We start from the raw sequence: 27556 nt of genomic DNA, 5'->3' as shown, positions 1-27556 counted from the left end.
TTATAATTATTAATTACTAATTAATTATAATATTAATTAATTATTCTGAAGTCAATTTGACCAATTGTGCAAATTTGAAAAATTAACCCCTGACACCAGATCCAGCAATTTGACATGATATTTGGTGGACATGTCTATCATAACTGGACACACAAATAAACCGTTAGGACCCATGCCCGGAAATGAACAGGAAGTTGCCCATTTTTGTTTTGAAAAGCTATTTTTGGTCACATTGTCCACTAACACCAGTTTGTCCAATCGACAAGAAATTGGATCAGCATGTCTAGCATAACACTACGCACAAAAAAAAAAAAAAAGTGTCAAGGGCCCTGTTGGGGGTTTGAAGCTTCCTGGAAATAAACGACAAGACTCGTGCGCTCCAGAAAAAGTCACCTTATATTTTGACGTGTGCAAGGACATTCAGTATCAACATCCACGTGACACAGCATGAACCCCGATAAAATACAACACTACAAAATATTCCATAGAAAAACAACGCCATAGCAACACTTGACACCAAAAAATGTACAAAACTGACAGCGTTACATTCCGCTCGCAATTCTCCCGTGGTACTTTTGGCCTGAAAAGAGACTTAAGAGAGAAGAGAAGAAGAAGGACACGAGGCAAAGCAGGACAGATGACGTCATATCCACCATCAACGACACGGACCACACATCACATCAAATATTCTTTCTCCTCCTTCTTGTCTGCTCCTTGGTCCTGGTTCTCTTGGTCTTCTTCGTCCAGGGACGCCACCCCGGAGGACGCCTGGTCAAACGGGAAGCGGCCGGAGCTCCACGCCCGAGCTTCGTGGAACACCTCATCCTCGTCTTCCTCTTCCTCCTCTCCGGGAGATTCCGAGTGCGAGGTGGAGTAGCAGGAATCGAAACGGGCGGGCCTCCACTCGGGTTTGTGGTGGACGCACACCTCGTCGCCGCCGCCGCCACCGCCGCCCGCCTCCTCCTCGGAAATCCTCTCAGACGGGACCGGAGCTGCGCGTGTAAGATCGGACGTGGTGGAGTCTAAAGGAGGAGGAAAGAGTCAGAAAATCGACGTGGATGGATGGGAAAGATGGGAATGTGGGTTTTGGTCAGCGACGGTGGCGGAATGGAAATGGTTTGGGGGTACCTGCTGTGCTGTGAGGGGGGAAGTCGGCGTGAGAGCCCGTTTTGGCGTCCACGTCGTTGAAGTCTTCCTCGTCCGCGTCGTCCTCGTCCACCGACGCCCACGCTCGCAGCTTGGCCTCGGCGATGGCGAACTGCTCGGCCACGCCTTTTGGGAGAGCCAATGGAGTCAAGTTGGTGCAGATTAGACCTACTATGGGTCAAATTGACCCATTTCAACGTTTGAAGCTGGTTAAATTGACGAGCTGTCAAAAAAATCTATAAAATGTTTGTTTTTGTTTTTCTATGTACAAAGAAATCCAATGGAGTCACGCTGCTCCTTTCCCATAACTTAACCCTCTGGTTATGTAGTGGGTTAAATTGACCCATTTTAAAGTTTAAAGCAGGTCAATCTGATACATTTCAAGTTTAAAACTCTCAAAAATACATGGTATCAAAAACAATAGTCTTTGTATCCATTGCAGGTCAAATTGACCCTCAAGTTTGAAACACGTCATTCTGACCCCAAATTAGTTTAAGTTTAAAACTCTAAAAATACATATTTTTAAAATGAACCAAAAAAAAATCCAATCAATTCACATTGAGGCTCTATACGAGTTTAGTCCTGTTGTTTTATTGTGCGTGGGTCAAATTGACCCACTGTCAAGTTTATAACTCTTGAAAATGTTTTTGTATTTTTTTTAAATAATAAATTAAATTAAGTCCTGCAGAATTATGTTGCTCCTTTAGCAAAACTTAATCCTGTTGTAATGCAATGGGTCAGATTGTCTTGAAATTATTATTAATTATTTTTATTTATTTATTTATTTTTTAATTAAGAAAATCCTACAGTCATGTTGCTCCTTTAGCAACACTTAACCCCAATATATAATACAGTGGGTCAAATTGACCTTTTTTCAAGGTTGAATCTGCTGTTTTAAAGTTTGTAGTACAACTTGACACACTTTCAAGTTCAAAACTCACAATTTATATATATATATATATATATATTTGTTTATTTTTTAATACAATAGTGTCTCTGTCACTACCAGAGGTGAGTTAGCCCTGCTGTTATGCTGTGGGTCAAATGAGCCCATTTTAAAGTCACACTGACCCATTTTAAAGTTTAATAATATCTAAAAACACATTTCTAAAATGTACCCAAAAAATATTCCAGAGTCCTTTTACTTCTCTATAAAAAATTTAGTCTTGCTGTTTTTAAAGTTGTAATCTCTCGATGTAACATGATTTAAAAAGTGCAAATATTTTGTGTATAAACTTTCTGCTTCAGGCATAATTCTTTTATTGTTGTAATTATATGAACATTTTATTTTTAAAACATTTACTGTATAATAATATAATAAATGTATCTCATTGAACAGAGTGAAACTGCAATGTGCGGACCCCGATATCGCGGGGGATTACTGTATACTTTTGCGGGGAGGTTTTATTTGGCGTGCCTTGGCTCAGTCCCCGTTGGCGAAACACTGTCAAGTGTTTTGATTGTAGATAAGCAGTAGCATTTTCCTCGAAGCGGAGAACGTCACGGATGAGGGTGAGTCATGGCACAAAAACAACAAGTGTTTTTTCGCAGAGCTGCCGCCGCCATCTGCTCGGCGCCAAAAATCTGCCGTTCTGCTCCAGGAGACTTTTATGGGATTAGGTGCTTGGCAGAAGGTCGCAGGTGCCAGATGATGTCGCTGCTACACCCGACTAAGTCAAAGGACACGCGTGTGCAGTAGGCTGCGACTTTCGTGCTTCAGGCATTGCAGCATATTTAAAAGAAATATTCTGCATATTGAATTGCATTGCAACAACTTTGTAATGTAAAGCATGAATGATTTCACGTCACTATTAAAGTGCTATTGACGTGACATAAGGTGCTACTTTTAAAGACTCCTGGTTGGAAGGAAACATGGCATTATCAGCATTTTAATAATCATGAAATATATTTAATTTTAGAAATGGAAAATTTAGACAAATGGATATTAACATAATTAAAATATTGCTTAAAAGTATTTCTTGCATTACGTTTTTCATTTTATAATCATTTATTTTAATATTATTGATATGATTATTTTGTTAAATATTGAAAAATATTGTGTCTAATAATTGTATATTTAATGCATTAAAATAAAAAAAATATATAGACAGTAGAATGTTTAATACATTATTAAAATGTGCAAATATGTTAGATTTGTTCAAATTTTACTACTTAATATACTAAATATAAATACTAGTACTAACTACTAATACAAACGTATACCCTGTAATGAATAATCAAAATAAATGAATGCTTGTATTTAAAATTATTTTCAGACATATAATTTAATGCATTGAACAGCCATATTCACAAATAAAAATGTCTAACATAAATAGGTTATCGATTACAAATAATATTACAATTAATTTATTCCAAATTGAACCGAATTCATGTGCATGTTTGTGAAAAAATAATACATATAAAAATATTGTACAAAATGCATTCCTAATTGCAAATATTAATAATTCTGTATTACATACAATTTCTTCTAATTTTATTGGAACATATGTAAACACTTGTATTTACAATCCTTTATAAATACAGTAAATAAATAATAACTTGTGATAGCTAAAAATGTGTCAAACTAAAACAAATGAATTGCAAATGTGAGCAATAATGTAATTAATTTATTTATTATTGAATGGTGTTCATGTGAATGCTTGGAAAAGGAAAAAAAAGTTGTTGTTTTTTCATTTAGAATAGTCTCAAGCCACGTTTTTTCACTTCAATTTATCTGAGCACAATAAAATCAGTCAATCAAGAAATTGCATATTATTTTTACACTAAGTTGTTGGGGGTTTTTTTGTTTCTTTGAAAAACTGCTACTTGGCTATATGTGCAGTTTCATTTTTCATCAGCACGTGGCAGTAGCGATTCAAAATTAAATTTTCTACGTTCAGTAGCTGTATATGCCGCGGACCGCTTACAATTGGATAGTGGGCCACAAATGCCCCCCGGGTCATAGTTTGGACACGCGTGCTCTAAACTTTTGCATGAAATTAAACGTGTGTGTTGTACCTGCAGCGAAGCGGGCCTCCTTCTCGCCTTCGCTCAGGTGGCAGTAGGAGCTGAAGTGTGCGGCCTGTGGAGGGTCCATGGGTTTGGGCCAACCTTTCCATTCAATGAGGTGGGCCACCCGGCCCTGAGCCAGCGAGGTGGGCTTGGTCACATGGTCCCTCATCGCCTGAGAGATGCCTGTGTGCGGACAGCCGTGTCACAAAATACAGCGCTGCCTCCAGACACAAGTTTAGCTTGATGCTCACACATCATGCAAAACACTATTGTCGGGCTAACAAAACTAGCACTGATGTTGCGTATTTATTAAACCTTTCAGCAATGAATATTTGACGCAGACTCACGGGAAAAAACATTTCTCCTTTATGAAGAATGACTAAATATTACCGCGATTTACTGAGTTTGAACTGTACATCTTCATGTCTGTAATATACGGTCTCGGATAAAAGAAGCAAAACGTGGCAAAATCAGTAACATTTTATAAATTTTATTTAACGATGTTATTGCTATATGTTTTTACAAAATAAATTATTATAAAACTCTCTTTTTATCATAAAAAAAACCCCACAATACGAGCATTTTTGTTTGTTTTTTTGGTGGCTGAAACGGATTGATGGTATTTCCATTCATTTCAATGGGCAAAGATGATTTGAGATACGTGTGGTTAGAGAATGAAATCAACTTTTATCTCAAAACATCACTGTATATATATCTTTATTACATTAAAAGCACGTATAGTATAATTTAAAATGTATATATATATATGTAAATACAGTATTTAATGTGAGAAAAAAAAATTAAATGACACAAATTAATCAACAAGTGTGAATTAACCAATTGTAGGGCAATACAAAATCATCATTTTGACACCATTTAACATCAATCTTATACAATAATTTGGAAGACCGTGTCACAGTATTTCTCCGAGCTGCTTGTTTACCAAATATGGCGCCATGTTTACAAACGTTTGAGAGTTTTACCATTCAGGGAGGATCTAGCTAGCGCCGCAAACTCATGGATGCCCACACTTTTCCGCGAGTCCGCCGGAGATTTTCCTGACTTTGGAATCATGTCACTCTCCTCGAATTTCACCTGCCAAGTCACAACAGTGCATGGTTATCACAAGTCAAAAAACAAAAACACACTCAAACAAAAGAAACTTTCTGCTGTTTACCTCCGCCTCCTCCTGCCACCTCGTTCGCCTCCTTTCGCTACTCCCGGACCTCAACCTCATGGCGTACATGCAAACTAACAACTAACACTAACCACAAACGGCTAGCGTGTTTTCAAAGCTTTGCCCTTGCCCTACATTTCCTTGTTAAGCCAGCCAAATGGTTGCCCAAAGGTCAGAGTGCAGCGAGGGGGTGAGGTTCAAGCATATGGCTTGTAGTAAGCAGCTCAGGCGCAGAGCGCGAAGTGATCCATGTAAAATAACTGAATTGGTCTGAAAAATAGCATTTATTTACAACAAATAATGCATTTTTGTTTATTTTTCAGAGGAAACACACCTCCATCGTTACGTATAGAAATGCCTTATTTAAAAAAAAAAAATGATGTTTTTAGATTATTTCCAGCACTTATTTTCTTTAAGGTCTTAAAGCACACTTTTCAAATAATACAGTACATCCATGTTTAAAAACATATTGCGAGAGAAAATTGTACAGGCTATTGTTACAGTCCCTCAAACCTTTTAAATGTTTACAGTAAACAAAATCCTTTTATTTAGCAAAGCAACAAATTTATCATCTCACAATCCACAAAACTAAACCTGGCCATGATAAAAATTAAGCTCCAGTTGTTGCTTTCTGTTGGTGTAACAAGCAGGACTGAAGAGGATTTGACATTCAGTGATCTTTAGCAAAAACAAGGCTGAGCTTGAAAAACTTCCTGTTTTTTCTTTTTCTTTCAATTGTACACAGTGTGGCCAACAAAAGTGTGCCGCCATCCTGAAGGCCAAAAGTGGAATTACACCCTAAATAAACTGGAGGCAGGACAATTTTTTTTATTAAATTACATAGCAGACATAAGTGACAAAAATTTTGACTTGTTTCATTTCTGTTATTTCTTGGAGAAGAGTGTTTCAGATGATAATGGAAAATTACAAATAAAGTGTTCAAAACTAATTTTTGACACTATCACTGAAGCAGTGATTCCCAATCAGTGAGCCGTGAACACTCTTAGTGTGTGCAATGGGAAATGACCAGAATCAGAATCCTTTTATCGTCATCATGGACATAGCATGACGAGATACCACTGAAAATGGCGTCTCAAGTCGTAACAAGAATTTAAATCTTAAAATCTACAACAACAAAAAATAATTAAAAGAAATGCCACTTCATTGGTCACAAAATCTGTGCCATGATACTTATAGTGACAGACAGAACAAATAAATGATCTTCTAGTAGATGACATTTGTGACATTTTTGTTTAGTGGTGTTTCATTAAGATTTTGTGCCTTGGTTCAATTCAGGTTGCGAATGACTGATTGAGATGAGCGTCATTCGTAGAACTGGTAGCACACAGATGTCAACTAGTGCAATTTTGCCTCACTTGTAACATAAACTGTACTTGTCCTGTGCTTGCCAGATAACTCACTAGGACTATAAGACAGTTGTTCGATGAACATTGAAGCACTAATAATAGACAACAATAGTACGAATGAAGAAAAAAATGCGTGCCACTAGCGCCATTTGTCTAAATAACGTATATATGTGTACGAGTAGCGCCCATATTCAAGTAGTGCAGTTTTTCTCATTAGTAGCATATTCTATTAATATACTAGTGCAGTCCGCAACGTCAAACAGTAGTTGAAAAAAAAAAAACGTTAGTTTAGTAGACGTTCTACTTCAGTGCCCTAATTCTAGTGCACTTAAACTGGATATCAAGGACTCGAACATGAGACGCAATATCAGGCACAGCTCTCATTATAATGCACTGCAACTCCAATAATACATTTGGAAATGAATATCTTAAATTGAAGGGGGGGGGGGGGCAGCGCTGTTGTCGCAAAGGGTGTCATAGTGGATAGTGAATAAAATGTCCTGGAAATAAGACGCACACACACGCGGCTGACCATGGCGGAGGACCAACAAGTGGGGCTCCAGATGAGCCGGCCTGGGCAGCTTCGTTGCGGGGGCGAGTCAGAGACGGTTGCAGGGGGAGCTGGCCGGCTCGTATGTTAAGAAATGGTGCGTTCAAGTACCGCAGCACTGCACACGCGTGACGTCAGGGCCTGCAAATGATGCCGTTACATGGCAAAAACAAGGCAGGGGGGACGCAGGGATGGCGCGTGTGCTGCACCCCCCCCCCCCTCCCCCAAATCAACCTCCACCCCCGTACCCCGCATCGGTCTCTGCCCCTGCGTCCATCCGTGCACCACTTACCTGTAAATCACATCGCTCATCATAATGCGCAGCGCGTCGTCCAACCCAAAGCCCGATCAACAGATTCGAAGAAAGGGAGAAAGCGCGTTCGTCCTCGCGCTGTCACGCCGACCCCGCGCCGAGCATCTTCAGCCACTCCGGCGTCCGATTTCCGCCACGAAAGGAGGATGATGACGAGGAGGCACCATGGATCGCTCGGCTGGCCAAATGTCTCCCGATATGGCGAGCGTCATCAAGGCGGTGGCACACCCCGCCCCTCCCCTCCGGTACCCCTTCTTTTGCAGCCAGCCCCCCCCCCCCCCACTACAGGCCCCAACCTGCAGCCAATATTATTATTTTATTCACTATGCAGACTCTTCTATAGATGCATTAAACAGGAGGCAAAAACAACAACAACACAACAACAAAAAACAGTCCAAACACATACGCACGGCAAAGATAACTTTACCCATTGAAAAACTGACAAACAAACAAAAAAAACCCCCCCCACTGAATTCTGTTTTTAACGCCCTCCTGACCCCCCAAAAAAGACTATTGCACTCAAAATGTATACTGCATAAGGGGAGACCGGGGCTAGTTGTATCACGGGTAAATTGTCACATTTTTTTAAATCTCCACCAGAGGGCGCAACAAAAAAGTAAAGAACACTAACTTTCTTCGTATAAATGGTCAGGGGTTGTGTAATGTCTGAGAAGAGAATAGCACATTGTGAGCTGAGTTGAGGGCCCGTTTTCTGTTTTGCACGATCCCAAGTAACATTTTCCAACTTCATATATTTAGAAACAGGCGTACACAGACAAATTCTAGCAGAAAATTAGGTGGACTCGTTTGAGGAGAGATTCAGGCATCTTGTCATGCCTCAGTCACCGTTCTGTTTTAAGCTAACTTTAAACTAGAGCAAGTATTAGCCAACATGGTAGAATAGGACAACTTGTCTCAATCATTTTGGGGTTTGTTGTCACATATGCAAATAATGGGCCAATGAAAAATGCACCTCTGGCAATTCGGTTTACATATGCTAGAATTGCCCTTCAGATGATGAGTCTGAAGAGTGAGGAAATTAGCTTGCTCGGTTTTGTTTCATTATTTCAAAATAGATTTTCCGATTTTCCAGTTGTTGAATTAGAAATTACCAGGATGCCCACATGTGAGGACTGATTTAAGTTTCATGATGAACCATCCATCAACCCATTAACCAAAATGCTTTATTTTTAAAAATTCAATTTAATCTAAAATTTCCGGTTTAAAGGAAGCAAAATAGGCATTTGAGGCTGAGCGCTATGAACTACATGCCAGCAGCTCCTAAGGACTAATATTTTATGTTAAAGTTTGCGCAATGACTAGGGTACATTTTCAAGATCAATGACAATTTCTCTGGCTATAAAAACAAAGATAATTTTGTCCTTGTTTTTTTTTATTAGTTGCAAAATCCAGTGTGACATCTTACCCCATAAAGTGTGACAACATACCCATTTGTGGAGCAACATGTCACTCCCCCTATTTGATGGCTTATAACTCTGCACTGACACAAAGTAAGAAAATGACATGAATATCAAATATATACCTAAGACGTTGGTCTTTCATCTGGTAAACATTTTGTTTATATATGATGTATTGATTCCAAGATAAATATAAAAGTATAAAAAGTGATACAATTAGCCCTGGTCTCCCTACTATATTAAGCCCCCCCCCCCCCCCGTTAAAAATAATAAAGACGATGTCATAAGTCAACTTGATACATTTTCCATTGAGATAAATTCTACATAATGTGGTAAATTTCATGTAATGTAACAAATTTGACATTTTAATATTCTAACTTTCGTATTTTAACGTTAGAAATTTTACGTATTTAAGTGATAAATTTCACATTACAACGCGATCGTCAATGTTATAACAAAAAATAAATCGTACATTGAGATACATTCCACATTATAACGTGGTAATTTTCGCAGTGATAACTTTCACATTTTAACGTGATAAATCTCACAATGTGAAAAAGGCAATGTCAGAACATAATAAATTTTACAGAGAAATTTCATCCAATGTGATAAATTTCACATTTAAATGTTATAAAATATTACGTTTCAATGTGATACATTTCAAATTGTGTTAAATTTCATGCTGTAACGACAACATTGCTGGCAAATGTTCGCACATGTCAAATTGCGGTTGTATAGACGAGCAGGTTTATACTTTTTTTTTTCTTTCATTGAAATATATTAACCTATTGTATAAAAAATGAAATAAGACAAAACGTACAAAGATTGGGTAGGACTAGAAACGTTTTCAACTTCTTCCTACTCCCTTTTGAACATGAAAACCGTGATGACTGTATAAGGTTTTTCTTTCTTTTACATTTTTATTTGTACTTTTCTGCTACTTGTTTATATGTTAAATAAGAACATTTAAAAAAAACAAGATACAACTTGCATTGGTAGATATGTATAAAACATGAAACTTTTCATGTTAAACTTACCACGTTTATAACCATATTGAAGTTTTTTTAATTAGGTGTAGCAGCAATAATAATAATAATAATGATAATAAATAAATCAGTAGTATTTGCTCTGTTCACAAACCACCATTGTATCAAATGTATTGTTCTTCTGTGGTGTTTGACACATAGCACATAGGTTTGGAGGGACATTAGCGCCACCAACTGGTATTGCACATCTACTGCAAGGAAACCAGTCACAGAACAAACTCAACTTGGACTTTATGGCATCTTGTTGACGAGAACGTATACGATGGAAATCGAGTTACGGGAGCTTCATGTGGGACTTGAGCTGGCATCCTGGTGCCAAGTAAGGAACTATATTTGTTCAAATGAACTGAGAAGCTTCATTTAGGCTAAAGAAGCATCTTGGAAGGAACTATATGTTGATCTTATTGAGAGTAAATCATCTTGCAGCGTGTTTGAAGGAACTAAGTTGAAGTGAGTTGAGCTTCATTCATATTTGCCGCCACCTTTTCTTAGGTGGTCAATTACAAAAAAGTCAGATGATTACAACAATATTTTGTTTTTGTTTTAATCAAGAAAAAAAATCTGTCATTCTTGTAAAACTCACACTTTAAAAAATTACTTCTTTCTGAAATACATAATAGTTTTGATGACTTTAGCCAGATTCTTCAGGGAAAAAAGATTTTCTAAATGAAACTAAATAAAAAATATATATTTTTGATAGTCGTATATCTCAGTAATATTTTATCTTATTTTTGAATATTTATGAGATAAGTCGTTTTAGAAAAAGTCACATATTTGAGAAAAACATACCTTACACAAGATTAAAGTTTTAAATCTTCAATAAATTCTATATTTTGTAAATTAGAAAAATGTTACATATTTTTGAAGGTCATTTTCAATTGATAGATTTTCTAGAAAAAGCTGTATTTTCACAAGCTCATCTTTTTTCAAAAGTATACTTTTTTCTTGAAATGTATTCATCTAAAAAAAAAACAAATCTTCTGAAGTATACAACTTTAAAATCTTTATCCTTAACTATACACATTTTTATCTTGAAAATATGCAACTACTCTTGTCAAACTATGAATATACATACAACCCCAAAGAGACCTTTGGAAAGAATGAGAGCTTCCGACTCGAAATTTCTCCCACACGTCGAAAGTATCGAACAGTCGCGTACAAGACGAATGGCTGTCCGGGGGGAGGTCGTAAAAAAAAAAGTTCATCACTGCAACTTAATAAGTCCTTTATTTGCAATGTTCCTCATCTTTCCAGTTTCCGATGCAAAAGAAGCCATAATTTCTTAAATAAAGAAAGCAAAAAAATATATTTACAAAATTCCAATAAAACTAATAATCAAAGGATTATCTAAAGCACCTCTCTGCATCCGGACAACTGCATTATTTCAAAAATAACCACAAAAAAAGAAAAAGAAAAAAAGTTTGTAATTAGTATATATTTACAGAATGCTCCAGAAAGGAGTTTCCCACTTGATGTAGAAAAAGGCTTCCGGATATTTTCTGCTTTAACTTTCTATAATGCATCAAGTCCAATTTCTGTCGATTTCAAGTTTTAATGGCGATTGGGTGGTGAAGTGGCCTCCGCAGCGGAGGTAAAAAAAAAAGACCAAGAGTCAGTCAGCGTGATGATGAGGGAAGCATTGAGATCACACCGCATTTGTGTGCGTCTGTCCTCTTAAAATCCCAGCAAGAAAAAGCGCACCTCTCGAGAGAAAAAGAAAAAAAAGAAAAAAGGAGGCCAGCCGACGTCGCTTTTTTAGAAACGCACTTCAGTCATGCTGGGCGACCCACTACCGACAATCATTTCATAGATCGGCCAAAGAACAACCAAAAAACAAAAGAAAAAACAGGCCGTCGGTCTGCAGTGTGGCGAACTTTCATGTTGATGTGGCGGGAATATGTCACAACCTGCATGAGCCATCCTGCTAAATTACTTTTCAAGTTTATTTCATGGGGAGCAGGTTGGTGAGTGGGGAACAATGAAGTAGGAAGGGGGGAAGAGAAATGATTGTTTTCTGAGTTCATACCTCCACAAAAAAGAAAAAAAGAAAAAGAAGAATAAAGATATTTCTCCTCATTGAGGATTTTGATTTTGAGTCTGCCTCGCCGGCAAGATCGTCCTTTGAATCTCTACCTACTCGTCCCCCAGGTCTTTGTCGGACTCTTCGTCGGGCTCGCGCAGCCAAGTGAAGAAGGCGGTGACGGACTTGAGGGCCACGCCTTTGCCGCTCTGCTCCGCCGCGTCTTTGCTGGACTCCCACTTGTAAAAGGCCGCCTCCTTGATGACGTCGGCGTCGTACAGCACGTCGAAGAACATGCGCAGGAGGTCTGCGTGGCACAACCGACGCAACGTCAACATCCATCCAGTAACCTGGCCTGACAGTTGAATTGTGGCGCTACTCACATGCAGGCTGCTCCATTTGCACCATGAGCGCCTGCAGGGCGTAGAGCGCCTGCAGCTCCTTCTCCTCGTCGCTCAGGAAGCCCTGCAGCAGTTCGGCTCGGTTGTTGAACAGCGGCACGTCCAATTTGTATGGGACCCCTGGAAGCCAGACGCCGTTGAAAGGAGGGAATTTTCAAACTAAAAAGCATTAGCCAAGAAGGCGGGCGTCTTACCTGTGATCGCCGACTGGCACACGGCGGTCATGAGCGCGCGTATGAACTGGTTCGAGGAGCTCTGCTGCTCATCCAGGTTGGCCTGACAGGAGGTGGTGGCAAGTCGATTTAGTTATACTGTTCATTTTTTCTGTCAAGGTCAAATTTGACTGGAATCGTACATTAGAGTTAAAGAAGTCAGTACGCACCTCCACCCAGTCTTTGACCCGCTGATCGCTGGCCTTGTCGCGGAAGAGGCGGTCCAGCTCTTGCCTGAGCTCGTCCCCGCTTAGCGGCTTCTTAGTGCTCTCCTTGGACTCCTGCTCCTCTCCGGTTGTGAACTCCACTTTCTGAAAGACAAACAAAAACTGAGCTCAGAACTGTACTTTGTATGTCATCATTGAGCACTAACTGAGAAGGAACAAAATAAATGGGCATGCATAAAAGTGAGTGACACGGATTTGTGATTTTTCTGCCACGAAATGGTATAAATTGCATTTGTTCATCATTGGCGTCAGCTCTGCAGTTTTATTTTCATATTAACTCATTAACTTTCATTGACGGCTATAAAAGGTCAAAAATAGATTTGAACTATTTGTATTAGTTTAACATTTTTTTCCCACTTTTGTTGAAAATCTAGATTTTTTTTATTGTACATTTAGTTTTGCACATTACATTTGTGATTAATTGAGGGTTAACTAGTGAAGTCATGCGATTAATTACGATTAAAAACTTTAATCGCCTGATGCCCCGAATTTTAGCAATATTTTCTTTCTTTTATTCATTCACTGCCATTGACTCTATAAACGTCAACAATTCATTTGAATTATTTCTCTATTAGTTTAACATTTTTTACACTTTTGTTAACTCTTTGACTGCCAGACGTTTTCAGAAAAGGGATGCCGTCAGTGCCAGCCGATTTAAGCATTTTGACTGATCTTTCAAGGTCCACAGAAAATGTTCTGTTTGGACTATGGAAACACACGTACTACCAAATGAAAGATTGGACTTTCATCAGAAAAAAAAAGTTTGTTTCTACCTTATTCCGTTCTTTAGTAATCAACAATAGAAAATGGTTAGTTTGACCCAATTTCGCCTGTTTTGGACCAAAATACGGAGAAATCAAGCTTTTAGTGAAACGATATTATTTCATGCATTCTAGTGAATTTTACACTTCTTGTTGCCCATGAATGATGCCACAAACACCTAAATAGTGCTTTACTTCTATAAAACACTACCACCAAGAATGAAAAAGTGTTTTTTGATAGCAAAATACGTTTATTTACATTCAACAGTGTAACAATTTGACAACAATTTGGCAAACTATTTACAAATGTGTGCAACTGTGGTGCTATTTACAAATATGTGGATGTTTCAACGACAGTTTTTCTTTTTGTAACACTCTCCTGCGTGCAAGGAGACGCAACAGCATTTGCACAACAGATTGCCTCTTCGCGTGCGCCACTTTCTTGCAGGCCGTTTTTTTCCGGGGAATAGCAAGTATATACTGCAGTGTGTCATCAAGTCTAATATCAGGATCATGCTACGGTTACGTTACGGTGGTGTTACGTCTCGCTTCCTCGCGTCCTTCAGTTGCTATACCGGGTGGTAGGAGATGTTCTGATCCATTTTATCCACTCCATTCATGGTGGCATCGTAGTCCAGAAACAGTGTCTTCTCCGTGATCAGACTGTACCCGCTCCTCCGATGAATATGCATTGGACTCGGGGTACTCTTCATTGTCCGATCGAATGTCCGCTTGTGCAGCTCCGCGTTTTCCGGCGTTAGCAGCGCTAGCCGGTGAGGCTTTATGACGAGAGAATAACGGCCGCGTCAATGCTTCCAACTCCGGCGTCAACCTCGGGAGTGACCATCATCATCATCATCAATGTGCATTGGTCGATGCTTTTCGACTACTCTCCATCGTCCGATCGAATGTCCGCTTGTGCAGAAGTACCCGGCCGGCTATTGTGCGCGTTTTCCGGCCTTAGCAGCGCTAGCCGCGCTTAGCCGGTGAGGCTTACTACGTGTTCATAACAGTCACGCCAAAGCTTCCAACTTTGGCGTAGAGCTCGGAGTCATCATCATCATCATCATCAATCTGCATTGGTCGATGCCAACTCTCCATCGCCCGATCGAATGTCCGATTGTGTAGAAGTACCCGGCCGGCTATTGTGCGCGTTTTCCGGCCTTAGCAGCGCTAGCCGCGCTTAGCCGGTGAGGCTTACTACGTGTTCATAACAGTCACGCCAAAGCTTCCAACTTTGGCGTAGAGCTCGGAGTCATCATCATCGTCGACATCAATGCGCTTTTTAGTATTGATTGATGCTTTCCGTCTTTGAAAAAAATGCTCAAGCGTGAGCTGCTTGCAACCGGTTGCTTGGTCAGCCATTGTTGTGGCTTCATCATTCATTGTCTCCTCAACACTCTAGCTCCGCCTCACGTCTTCTACTGACGCCCACGGTGGGCGGCCCATCCAACCTTGTGCAAAGAGAGTCATCGCTGCCCTCTAGGGGCCAAAACGAGTCTTTTACTATTCAGATATGCCTGATACTTTCAGCACAGCTGCCCAAGGCTTTCCTGCACCCGTTTTTGAAAAAAAAACAAAAAAACATAGGGGACGTCTTTTAACGTCCTCGGCGCCCTTCCCTAGGTTTATGCTAAACGTTTTATAACGTTTATGGCAGTCAAAGAGTTAACAAGAGTATGAAAATCTAGAATTTGTACATTTAGAACATAGAATTTGTGATTAATCGTGAGTTAACGAGTGAAGTCCTGTGATTAATTACAATTAAAAAGATTTAATCGCCTCTTGTCCTAATTTTTTATATATTTTTTTAATGAATTTATGGCAGTGAATGAGTTAAGAGCTCTCTAATTTTGAACATGAAGTAACTTGTGAACTTGTGAATTTTTTAAATGGTAAAATACAACTTGAACCCCATTCCCCACAAATATATGCATTATTGTTACATTTATTACTGCCAAATGGTGTTATAGTGACGCATTTGCACCACACAGTTCCTCCACTCTAACCTTCTGCTCCTTAAAAATTGTGTATTATAGCTCCAGTGCAGTAAAGTACATTTTGGGAGGGTAATATTGACATGGCCGTCTGCTCCTGCAACTGGAATTCCCCCTGGACAGGCAAGGGGCGGGCGCTAAAAAAAAAAAGGTGCTGTTTAAACTAATGAACTCGCCAATTATGACAACTGACCCCCCCCCCCCCCAAAAAAACACATCTTTGTATTTTATATTTATATAGCACTAATACATTCATACAAATAATCTCCTGCAACACACCTGCTCGGTCACAAACTTGTTGACGTCTTCATTCTTGGACAGGAAATCGCTCCAGTTCAGTCCCGCCTCTTTCCACAGGGCACCGGCTTTACTGCGAGTCTAGCGTAGAAATGGGAAAAAGTCCAAATTAGAATCGTGTTCCCTCAAAACGCAAGAAAAGCAGCAGTGATGCAAGAGCATACCATCCCTTTGCAGAGCAGGTGGAGGATTTGCACCAGCAGCGTGCCGGCCTGCCCAATAGGTAAGAGAGGCTTGGCGATCTCCCTGGAGGAGCAATTAAGACAGTCAAGATTTGCACTTCATCCTTGTTTGCTTAGTGTGACGCGCAGAAAGTGAAAGCAATGTTAAACTGTCTTTATAATTGCTTGTAAACAAATAAGTGTTGTCTCGGAATGCCTTCCCACACCAAGTCTGAAATTAAAACAACCGTGTAAACATTATATCTGCTTTATTTCAGGGACAGACCAATAATTGGCGACGATATTCAGCATTTTATGAATATTGACACCGGCCTCTTTTTTGTTTTGATGGCCGATATATTAAAAATCCCCTCCGTGTGCTTTGAGTCAGCGGCTGTTGACTCTCTGCAGCATTGGCCCGCTCGTGCAGTGCTAACAGCCAATAAGCACCAATTAGCGGCCATTAGCCCGCAAGCTAACGGTTAGCTCGCAGGCTAACCCAGTAGCTGTTTTTTAGCGGCTATTTGGAAGTTATCCCGGGGTTAGCGTGTGGGAGAACGCTTAGCCCGCGAGCTAACAGTTAGCTTGCGAATTAGCAGCTATTTGTGAGTTAGCATGCGGGTGAACGCTTAGCCCGCGAGCTAACAGTTAGCCCGCAAATTAGCGGCTATTTGGTAGTTAGCGTGTGCGGAAGCCACATTATAGTTGGTGCAAAAGCTGATGGCAAACAAAAAACCTTTAACATGTTGCAAATCACAAAAGCTGTTTAATAAACATGTCCATGAAGGCATTTAAGCAGTCAAGTGCTGGAGGTTTTATTATTATTTTATTGTAAAAAACTTTGACACAAACTTTTTTTTCTTTTTTCTGCAAATGTCTATCAGTTATCGGCCTCCCTGACTGATAATCGGTATTGGCCTTGAAAAAAAGCATATCGTCCATCTCTACTTTAAAAAATATATATATATTTTGGCAAGTTCAGAATTTTGACGAGAGGCCTTCAAGTGACAGTCTATTCAAACATTTCGAGAAGGTCAAATTAAGTTAAAAAATTCCTCCTGAACATCTACCTCAGAGCCTGATACCCCCTGACTGATTGCAACTTGTTTTGAGGACACCATGTGATGAAAAACAAATGCAAATATTTTTCAAGATAGACTTTCGCCCTCCTTGAGCTCACCTGAAGAGCTGCGCCATCGGGATGCCGCCCTCAAGAAGCATAGGGGTGATGATTTCAGCTAGGTAGAGCCAGATGTGAGGTATATCTATGGCCATGTCTTCTGCGATCTCCAGGATCTCAAGAAGCCTGCGATAACAAAAGCACAACTCAAGTCTTGATGTTACTTTCTTTGTGGGGTTTAACAGCAATTCGGGGCCTCACCCTTTGAAATACTGCGGAACAGGCATGGTCCCCATATGGATGAGTTTGTGCAGCAACATGCCTATGTGCTCTCGAGCACTGGTGCTGCGTTCCAGGGTCGACTCCATGCCCTGCCGCACGAACACGTAGAGCAACGCGGTGCTGTTGAGCTCCGACACGCAGTCAAGCGCCTCCTATAGCGCCACATGAGGACAAATAGGTGTTGAGCTGTACAATAATATCCAAGAATGGCACCGAGTGGGGTTTCGAACCTTCAACTCATTGATGTGGAGGTACTCTTCGATGATGGCGGTGGACTTCTTCTCGACCTCCTCTTCCGTCAATGCTGGTTTAGGAAGAGAGGGAGGAGCGGGGGCACTCTCGCGCTTGGCTAAAAATGAGGTGGTAAAAAAACAAAAACACTTTGAAGCGAGCCATAAAAATAAAAAAAAGTATTGAAGACCAGTTTTGTCCTTAGCAGCAAGTACTTGTGACATGTTATGTAAACATCTGTGGACCACTGTTTTGACGCAACCCTTTTATTATTTTTAATTTTTTTTTATACACTAACCTGCGCTAAGGCAGATCATGTAAAGGCATAATTATAGTAAATAGAGTAATAAAAACAGTCAATGGCTGTAAAAGACTGTATTCTTACATCACCGTGCAAATGTATTCATTACACACTAATTGTAACCATGAAACACTATGCCATGCAAACTGAGGACCCACTCCAGCTATTGAATTTAGCTTTCCTGCTGGAATGCCAAGTCATTTCGGCATTTATGTAGAGTGGTCCCAAGTATTAAGACTTGTATAACACCACTAGTTTTCCACTGTAGCCGGAGGCAAATTTGACATTTTGACATGTGCTGGAAGAAAAAGTCGACTTCAAAGGGTTGTTTGACTCAGTGAGCCATTTCCAGCAGTAAAAAGTTATTATTTTGTCCAGAATGAACTTCATTATTTTTCATGTACAACTAATACCTTTAAAAGCAAATTTTTACACTTGCTGTCAACTCAAGATGACGTCACCTGTGTTGAGGAAGTGTAACGACCAATCATTGCTCAGTTTGCGGACCAAACCCAGAAAACAGGTGAGCCATGATTGGTCGTTACCTACTTCCCCAGCACAGGTGATGTCATCTTCAATCGACATAAAGTGTAAAAAAAATAGGTTTTTAAAAGTATTAATTGTACATGAAAAATAATGAAGTTATCAAATTCATTCTGGACAAAATATATTTTTGCTGCTGAAAATGGCTCAATGAGTCAAATATCCCTTTAAAAATAGGTCGACTGAAAATGTCTGCCTCGAAGCTCCACTAGAAACTTGTTTGCACCGCCGTCCATGTTTCTACACGGACCTTTTATGCAGACGCACGCAGTGGACAGGAAGTTATTGAGCTCCACTCGTTACGCATGGACTATTGTTGAAGTATCGACTTTTAAGACACTATTACATGTGTATTGTATAAATAGTAGTTAGTGTTTGTTTACCTTAATGGTAATCGCTAGCACGCTAATGCTAATCACGATTGCTAACCGTTTAGCATAGGCTAAAGGGGTATATGCCACAGAGGAGGCGGGACTTCTGAAGCACTCTGAGATGCACTCTGAGAACTGAGACACACTACACAATCACACCCATCAATGGGAATGCGCAATTGAGTGGCACAAGGGTGGAAGTGCGAGTATTGGGACGTGGCCTATATGTCGCAACAGTAACCGGAAACAGCGTTGGTGTGTGACTTACGGAAGTCCGTGGCATCTACCCATTGTGTAAAATTAAAACATCTGCGGCTAAAGCCTTTTGAACACAGTAAGTATCTATTTAAAAGGGGGTGCTCAGATTTTGTATTTTTCCATTCCTACGACAGCAATGCAACCCGAATTTGTAAGCAAGTCAACAGACTACTTGTACCTGGGAGGTCTTTGCTCGGACCTCTGTCCCGGCTTCCCCCGTCTCTGCTGCCTCGGTCCCGGCTGCCTCGGTCCCGGCTGCCCCGATCTCTGCTGCCCCGATCGCGGCTGCCCCGATCGCGGCTGCCCCGATCGCGGCTGCCCCGATCGCGGCTGCCCCGATCGCGGCTGCCCGTCATGCTGGCCACGCGGCGCACGGGCTCATTGGACGGCCTGTTGTCGCCGCCCCTTCCGCCACGCTCCTCCGTTTCTCTGCTGAAGCTCCGCTTGGTGACTTGGCTCCGGCTGCTTCGATCGTCGCGGTCGAAGCGGTCAAAGCGATCTCGGTCCCGATCGGCCCGGTCTCTGTCGCCACCTCGCTCGCGGCTGGAGCTCGACCTGCGGATGTCAGCAAACGTAAGAGCAGTGATTAATTCAACTGTTTTCTGTGTGCATACAAATGAAGAGGAGGAACTAAGAACGCTGCTGACCTCTGAGGAGCTCTGCGATCTGAATCTGAAGACAAGGAGCTTGAGTGCTGCAGGGCACCGAAGCGGTTGACGGTGCTGGTAGTTGGCCGACCAGAGTCTAATCAAGAGGAAGAAGGCTTGTTGACAATCTTCACGGTCAAGAAAAAAACAAAACAATTTGAAATTAAAGTATGCTTTGAAGAAGGGCTTGTACCTTGGTCTGCCGTTGCAGTTTTGATTCCCATTCCTCCACTGCTGCCTTTGCCCCAGCTTTTGCCTGACGGAGCCAACCGTTGATTGTTGAGATCCGGATTGTCGGGCTACACGCACAGGACATGAAAGTGACTAAATGAAAACACTGGCTGTAAAATAAAAAAGGCTGACAGGGCTAGTTATTTCTGCATATGAAATATGGAGGTGGCCACCTCAACTGGCTCAAAAACAAAATCCTACTTAAGTGTAGCATAAACAAAAGTCAATAATTCATCAATTAGACAACAATAATGCAAACAAATCTGTGGCTTTATAACTTTTCATGAAACAAGGATATGGAAATAAATGTGGACTGCACCAGCCAGGAAATCCTTCTTCTTACCTTTGTGATCTTGAGGCGAGCGGTGTCGTAGGGTCTCTTAGTGATGGGCACCGTGTTCCAGCCCTCATCCTGGGGTTGGCTGCCCCGGCCACCTCCCGGTGTGTGAGGGCCCCGGCCGCCCATACCTCCACCCATCCTTCCGCCGCCGCCTCCTCCTCCTCCACCCGTGTCCTTTTTAGACATGAGCTGCTGCTGGACTTTAATCTGCTCCCTGTGCTCCTCCATCTCCGCGTCCTTGTGGATCTGGTCGATGGTTTTAGGACCTTGGTCTCCTCTACGGGGCACCCAGTTACACTGCAGAACAGATGACAGAGGACGATTGGTTAGAATACAAGAGACTTGGAAGTATTTTTTTGATTAATGTTGCACCAGAGGATTTAACATTTACCCGTCTGAGGTCCAAGACATCTAGTAGCATGAAACGGATCCGGGATGATGTTTTTTTCTCTTTGATTATCTTTTCCATTTGATTAAAATACTGATCCATAAGTGGCTGAGTTGGACGGAGACAAACAATTCAGTCATGAATCCCAACAACATATCAAAATGGGTGCAACGAGCAAGAGACTGCACAATTTAATGGCTAATTGACAGCATATAGTAGAAAGTTTATTTACATTCAGTTCATATAAGAAATGGTTAAACTGCTGGAAGGACAACCTTATGTGTTCAAGGACCACATTTTATTTTAAAAATGAGCAGATGGGCGAGGTCAATTGAAAAAATTGTTACCAAATAAATAAAACACCTGTAAATGTAAAATAGTTTTGAAAAAGGATTCCTTTTTTTTAAAGTACAGTATTTAAGACTAACATGTTTCATAAAATGTTGAACATAGTCATGTAATTTGTGTCACTTTTTTTAAGTATTAAAATAACATTTCAATCTTATTTTAGTTTAGATTTACTAATATTTTGTATTTATTTCCACTACATCAAAGAATGTCTTATAATGCACACTGTCTTCAAATTTTTATTGTATTTTTCATAATTATTTTATGTTTTTTTATGCTATTGGATACATATCGAATGCGTATATTAAAAAAACATGCAACTATGTTTTTAATTTACATTCACACAGTAATCAATACATCAATTGCACAGTAAATAATAATTTAAATTGTTTTGTTTTTATTCTAATTAACAAACAAATTATTTTTTCACAGTAAATATTAAAATGTATTTTACTAGTAAGTTTTAATATTAGATAGAAAGTCTTTACTGTCATTATACAAACACATGTACAGTGAAATTTTAAGTGTCTCCTTTTAGTGCAGCTTATATGTAAAATAGAGGGAAGCAAAAAAAATCCTTAAAATAAATATCAAATATGAATCAAATATAAATATTGAAAAACACTAACAAAAGGAACATGATTAACAGCATTTTTTTGGGTGGGGGGGAATAACTGTTCTTAAGTCTATATAAATACATTTGAATTAACCACTTTTAAGGGGAAACAATACAGGACTCTTGATAAGGTAGATGGCTTGGTTCCTAAAGTGTATGTGTCATACTTGGCCCAGCATAAGAATTTGGGATAACTTTTCAATAAAATGCTTGTGATGGTAGTATACATGAATATAAATGATAAGGGCTGCGTGTGTTGTTTTAAAACCTTGGCTTTCTCGAAGTCCAGGTCCTTGCCAATGGTGGAGAGCAGCCTGCAGAGACACTCCAGAGACTCTTCGTCATGATTCTTCAGTAGTTTGACCACACAGTCGTGCATGATGGCCTCAGTTAGCATCTTGAGCTTAAAGAGTTCACCGATGAACTTGATGTTGCCTAGCGAGCGCCGTCTGGCCTTGTCTCGGGCCTCCTCCAGCTCCAGGCGCATGCGCTCGCGCTCTTCCTCCTGTAAGTACAGCACAAAGTGGGTGAAAATGGCACACAGAAGCGGGTGAGATGATTTCTTACGTCTTTGGAGGCCTCCATCTCTTTTTGCTTTTTGTCAAAGAACTCGTCATCATCCTGGTCCTTCTCAAACTCTTTCTGGCAGCGGTTGAGCAGCAGTTTGCGGAAGGTCACAATGATTCCTGGTTTGTCCGTGGTGGGGACTTTCAACTGAAGACAAGTGAATTTTAATTTTAATGAGTCTCCACCCATTCATGCACAGCTCTTGTAGAGATGTATCACTAACATACTTCCATGACACCAATTATTACTTTTAGGGCTTTGGTTAAGCTTAAAAGTGACATCATCAGTGGAGAAAATGAATCCAAGAACCACAGCACACTTACCCCTGAAAGGCAGCGGCACATGCTGGCGTAGGCCACAGAGAAGCTGGGCTCCAAGATGGCTTTCTCAAAGATGAGGTCGATGGCGCCCTTCAGCCTCTCCTCCGTGTCTATGGTCAGCTCCTTCACCCGATTCATCAGGTCCTGGAACTTCTGCGGAGTCAGTTTGTTGAGGATACTGCGCAATCGCTTCAAGATCTCTTGCGTTTGGGCTTCCTCGGTGGTGAGCTCTTCGTCAGTCACCACCGGCACTTCCTCCTCGGCGCGGACACGGCTGCCGCCGCCCTTCTTAGTCGAGGGCTTCCAGGCTTTCTCTGCCTTGTTGAGCTGCACGTCATCATTTAGCGACATGCTGGTGATGATTTTGCGTGGCTCCTTGCGCTGACCCTGCTGGGAACGCCGTGGCCCGGGGGGCTAAAGAGGTAGAGCAGCAGGAGGGTTTTTCTGTTTGTTTTTCTTTCTAACCACTTGAGTTTTGAATGCAACAACAACAACAACAAAAACTTACTGGTCCGCGTGGTCCTCCAACTGATCTGCTGCCCAGGTTGCCCAAATACGAGGGGGTGAAATCTGGCCCAACATTCATCGTTCGAACTGGTTCTGTGGGCCGCAGTGGAGTCTTGTTTACCTAAAATGAAAATAATTTTTCCTTCCTGAATGAAATGGATCAAACTAGGTCCTAATAACAAAATGGGCCATGACTAAAATCAGCAGGAACTCTTTTCATACATAAAAATGGGTTGATAATCTCACTTTGCATATTTTTTAAGAGCCCTTGTGTGGATTCTGCTTTGTAAAGCAAGTCCGCATAAATTCTTACCAGGTCATTGAGATGTGAATATATGACACACCAAGTGTTGAAGCGATTATGTTCTGTACCAGTGGGCCATTTAACTCATTCAGTGCCATAAAGTGCTTTGAACTATTTATATTAGTTAACCCCCACCCCCCACCCCACACACACTTTTGTTAACAAGATGAAATTAAAACCTAGAATTATTATTTTTTTGTACATTTAGAACAGATATAAAATTTGTGATTAATCGTGAAATAACTAGTGAAGTCATGCGATTGATTACAATTACAAATGTTAATCGCCTGGCGCCCCTAATTTTTAGTAATCTTTTTTAAAGCACGTGAGGTGATTAAAATTTGTAATTAATCACATGACTTCACTAGTTAACTCACAATTTTTATATCTGTTTTAAATGCACAATAAATAAAAAATCTAGGTTTTAATACCCTTGTTAAAAAAAAAGTGGAAAAATGTTAAACTAATAGAAATTTTTGACATCTATAACCGTCAATGGCAGTGAATGAGTTAAATTAGAGCAAACCTGATTATCTAAATGATTGTGCGTCAACTTGTTCAGGCATATTCAGCCACTGAATGTCATCCTGTGTAGACCAGAATAAAATCGGAATGCACCGACCTTGTCCAGAACCACGTCGTTGATGACAGGCAGGCCTTCGGGTTTGTTCATGCTGGCACTGATGAACTGGAAGCCCAACAGGAACTTTCGGTCGTAGCATTTTTTCTCTTCGGGGTTTATTGGCTTCCATTGTTCTGGGTGATGAATGAAGACAGATTTAATGGAACGAGGGGGAAATTTAAGTGCAATGTATATGTTCCGTGTCTTGTTGCCACAGAGGCACCAGTGAAAAAAACGAGAGCCGTATATACAGAATTGGTCACAGCCTGGTAGAGCAGAAACTACAGTACAAGCCTTGAATCCTGAGTAGGACCTTGAATGGGGCGGATGCTTTTTGGAGGTGTGTGCTGAATTTTGAGCAGGTCACCATTTCCACACAGAATGTTGTTAATGCAGATTTATGTTATTTTTAAGAGAATGGTGATATTTTTATTGTCTGTATGTAGGGCTGTGCAGTAAATCAAATTCATTCAATTAATCGGCATTGCAAAAATCCAATTGTTGAAATATGCTGAATCATGAAACCGAGTTTTGTCTTCTGGATTATTAAATCATAAATGATATGTTCTGTTAAATCCAAATGTTATTGTGTGTTGTAATTTTGCACAAATGGCAGAATGCTGGATGAGTGGTTTACAAGACACGTTTACAATAGCTACCAACTATTTAATTGTGGCATTTAAGCGCGATTTAAGCGCAAAATATGAATGTTAGGTTTGTGTTAAATTGATTTAGACTCAGTATAAATTATTGTTGTCTGGACATTCATTAGCACAGGAATTTATTATTTTGGAATAAATGAAATCTTTAAATAAATGTTTGTTGGGTTTATTAGATTAAAATTGTTTAAAATCATAATCGTGCTGAATGACTGAAGAAAAAAAAATCAAGGTTTTATTTTTTGTCCATATCACCCAGCCCTATCTGTACGGCAAATATTTGTTTACATCACTGATGTGTTCATTACAATGTACACTTCTTGAAAACACTTTTCCAAACTGATTCTTGAAAACCACTGTATCGGGAAACACTGCTGTCAAGCTCAAGATCATAACAGTGAGGTGAGTAAGCTCTCAAGAGGACTGGTCCTTAATTGGTACTTTTAACTAACAACTCTTCTCTTTTCTCAACTAGAAATTTTGAATGTCTTAGCCTTTTAAACTGTGAGTACATTTCATTTAGTTATTGAATAGAAACAATGGACGGCATGTCATGTTGTGCAACAAAAGTTGGGCTCCAGGGACACAATAATGCCACTTTTTGCCAGTAAAGTGCAGTTGTAACATACCTTCTTTGTACTGGTATTTCTTGTCAGTGGACTCAGCTTTGGATTCCGGTTCTGCATTCTGCTTGTCCTCCTTTTCCTCCCAGGTCTCATCAACTACCTCGGCGGGAGGTTCAGCTGGAGCAACAGGGACAGGGTCGGCCTGAGTGGACGAGGGCTCAGAGGCAGGCTTGGCATCCTGCTCCTGGGGTGAACAAAACAAGGACCAGACAAGAGAACGCGGTGTTTTGAAAGCAAGCCAAGCAAAAAAATATTGATGATGTTGGGGTGGGCTTGTTGCGATCTTTTTGTTCTATGTCCTGCTGATACAAACCTCTGTGAAGGCATCGAGGAGGTCTCCAATGGCCTCCTTCTTGTTGATTTCCTTCATGTTCCTCTTCTTCTTTGGCACAGACATAGCAGCTTCAAGAGGAGGAGAACGTGGTGTCAACAATTGCAAATGCAATTTTACCCGAGGCAATGTTTTAAAAACGCTGCAAGCAAGTGTCTGTTTGACTTAAACAGCGAACGTGGGGTGAGTGTCCGCCTCGCTTCTCGCTGGCTTTCCACCGTGTGAGTTTGCACCGGTCGGTCGCAGCAGCTCCCGGGGTCATTGCGCACACCAAAGGAGAGGGACGTCGCTTAGTGTACAACATTTAAGTGGGTCAAAAAAAGGTAATAAATGTAAAACATAAAACTAACTACTTTGGGGATTTCATTTATTGCGGGTAATTTTTGGAACCGAACCTCAGCGGAAAACGAGGGAACACTGTACACCGTTATAATTTCGAAAAACACCCTATATATATATCCCACTATAGGATTTTTACTGGAAATTTCATGAAATTAACGGCAATTTTTTGCTCTTCTTATTTCTGCTTTGTAATTCCTGATTGTAAAAAAGCCACAAGAGAGCAGTCAATTCATTTCATACCTTGAAATAAGGGTGGGTATCGAGACTAACGAACACACCAATATTGTTTGTATGATCTCGAGATCACAGATGTTCACTTAGTGTGGTCTGTTTGGGTTTGGAGCGTACATCTGTGATAATCACGCTTACCTTGCATAGCAGATTCCGCTGTGGGACAGTTTACAGCGACAGAAGGGACTTCCTCACTTTTTGCCACCTTCACTAATTCCTCTTTCTTCTCTTCCACCACCACCACCTCCACCTCCACCTCCTCCTCCTCCTCCTTCTCTTCTACCTCTACCTCCACAACTGGCGCTGCAGTTTTCGCCACAGGTGTGGATTCCTGAGATTGAGAAGCATCTGGCTGGTCGCAGGGTGTAGTGTCTTCCTCACAGAGTTCCTCCACGTCTTGAGGAAGGCCGTTGGAGAGAGGAGGCTCTGCTGGTTCTGCCTGTACGAGCTTGGGCTCGGGTTCCGGCTCGGGTTCAGGAGCAGCATTATGGGTCAGTGAAGCAGCAGGCTCCTGCACAGATACTGGAGGCTGAGGCGCTTCAGTTGCCATCTTTGTAGGCATTTCCTCTGTTTCCGTACCAACAGCAGCTACTATTTCTGCAAGTTCAGCAGCAGGCTCTACTGGGGCAACCTCTGCGAGTTCTTCCTTTTCTTCCGCCACCTGCACTTCCTCAACTTGCTGCTTTTCTTGCGCCTTCTCGCACGGAGCTGGAGCAGCCTGCGGTTCCTCCTCTTGTGCCGTCGAAGGAGACGGGCAGACGGGAGCGTCTACCGTGTCACTGACGTTAGTGTCGACTTCAACTTCCACCACGGAAGAGGCTATTGTGACGGGAGGAAGGAGAGCGGGAACTGGTTGGTCCTCCGCCAGTTGGGCCGGCACATCAGGAGCCAGGTCAGGGGCTACAGGTTCCAATTCCGCAGCCGGCACATTCTGGATGTCTCCTTCCTGCGTGGCCTCAAATGTGGGCTCGGGGTTCGCAGTGGGAGGGGGTGGTGGGGTCTCAACATTAGCAACATGCTCCATGTTGTCATCTGGGTAGGGAGAAAAATTGAGATTAGTACTAAACAACCATGTTTCATTATCATCCAAGAAATGAGAAAAAGCACACACCTCGTCTTGTGACTGCCGCAACAGGCGGAATGACTTCACCGTTAGTCTGTGCGGCTCCAGCTTCTGTGATGTTGGCCTACAATCACACAACGGTACCATTTAAATACTCATAAGAAGGCAAGAGACAGTTTTAAAGGAATACTTTACTCATTCAG

General features: G+C 41.0%; 2 protein-coding genes across 7 annotated transcripts in view; both read right to left on the bottom strand.

Annotated features, from left to right (window-relative positions):
• Nucleotides 1–378: 378 nt before the first annotated feature.
• fam131aa (family with sequence similarity 131 member Aa) lies at nucleotides 379–7781 on the bottom strand. 2 transcript variants are annotated; one of them, XM_086082134.1, is made up of 5 exons: nucleotides 7545–7781; nucleotides 5142–5253; nucleotides 4165–4341; nucleotides 1129–1272; nucleotides 379–1022 (listed from the first exon to the last, which is right to left on the bottom strand). In XM_086082134.1, the coding sequence occupies exons 2-5, from the start codon at nucleotides 5230–5232 to the stop codon at nucleotides 676–678; spliced, it is 759 nt and encodes a 252-aa protein (XP_085938260.1). In that variant the 5' UTR covers nucleotides 5233–5253; nucleotides 7545–7781; the 3' UTR covers nucleotides 379–675. The 2 variants fall into 2 exon arrangements, with proteins under 2 accessions (XP_085938260.1, XP_085937747.1); XM_086081621.1 differs by lacking the exon at nucleotides 7545–7781 and adding an exon at nucleotides 5336–5471.
• Nucleotides 7782–11237: 3456 nt separating this feature from the next.
• eif4g1a (eukaryotic translation initiation factor 4 gamma, 1a) overlaps nucleotides 11238–27556 on the bottom strand; it is a 29745-nt gene continuing 13426 nt past the window's right edge. For all 5 annotated transcript variants that reach the window (XM_086078052.1, XM_086078079.1, XM_086078063.1 and 2 more), the window contains 23 exons: nucleotides 27402–27477; nucleotides 26429–27322; nucleotides 25700–25788; nucleotides 25390–25570; nucleotides 24102–24235; nucleotides 23177–23296; nucleotides 22672–23082; nucleotides 22349–22495; nucleotides 22050–22286; nucleotides 20821–20925; nucleotides 20433–20726; nucleotides 20052–20157; nucleotides 19859–19955; nucleotides 19390–19766; nucleotides 17738–17856; nucleotides 17487–17659; nucleotides 17286–17411; nucleotides 16109–16190; nucleotides 15927–16025; nucleotides 12833–12973; nucleotides 12645–12726; nucleotides 12433–12570; nucleotides 11238–12356 (listed from right to left, as the gene is read on the bottom strand). In XM_086078052.1, the coding sequence (XP_085934178.1) occupies nucleotides 12163–12356; nucleotides 12433–12570; nucleotides 12645–12726; nucleotides 12833–12973; nucleotides 15927–16025; nucleotides 16109–16190; nucleotides 17286–17411; nucleotides 17487–17659; nucleotides 17738–17856; nucleotides 19390–19766; nucleotides 19859–19955; nucleotides 20052–20157; nucleotides 20433–20726; nucleotides 20821–20925; nucleotides 22050–22286; nucleotides 22349–22495; nucleotides 22672–23082; nucleotides 23177–23296; nucleotides 24102–24235; nucleotides 25390–25570; nucleotides 25700–25788; nucleotides 26429–27322; nucleotides 27402–27477 (4422 nt within the window). In that variant the 3' untranslated portion in view covers nucleotides 11238–12162. The remainder of the gene's footprint in view (nucleotides 12357–12432; nucleotides 12571–12644; nucleotides 12727–12832; nucleotides 12974–15926; nucleotides 16026–16108; nucleotides 16191–17285; nucleotides 17412–17486; nucleotides 17660–17737; nucleotides 17857–19389; nucleotides 19767–19858; nucleotides 19956–20051; nucleotides 20158–20432; nucleotides 20727–20820; nucleotides 20926–22049; nucleotides 22287–22348; nucleotides 22496–22671; nucleotides 23083–23176; nucleotides 23297–24101; nucleotides 24236–25389; nucleotides 25571–25699; nucleotides 25789–26428; nucleotides 27323–27401; nucleotides 27478–27556) is intronic.

The sequence above is a fragment of the Leptonotus elevatus genome, chromosome 1 (genome assembly GCF_054856555.1).
Source record: "Leptonotus elevatus isolate MCC_2025b chromosome 1, RoL_Lele_1.0, whole genome shotgun sequence".
Classification (NCBI taxonomy): domain Eukaryota; kingdom Metazoa; phylum Chordata; class Actinopteri; order Syngnathiformes; family Syngnathidae; genus Leptonotus; species Leptonotus elevatus.
Note: the sequence above shows the minus strand (reverse complement) of the source record. Positions and strands in the feature narration are given on the sequence as shown.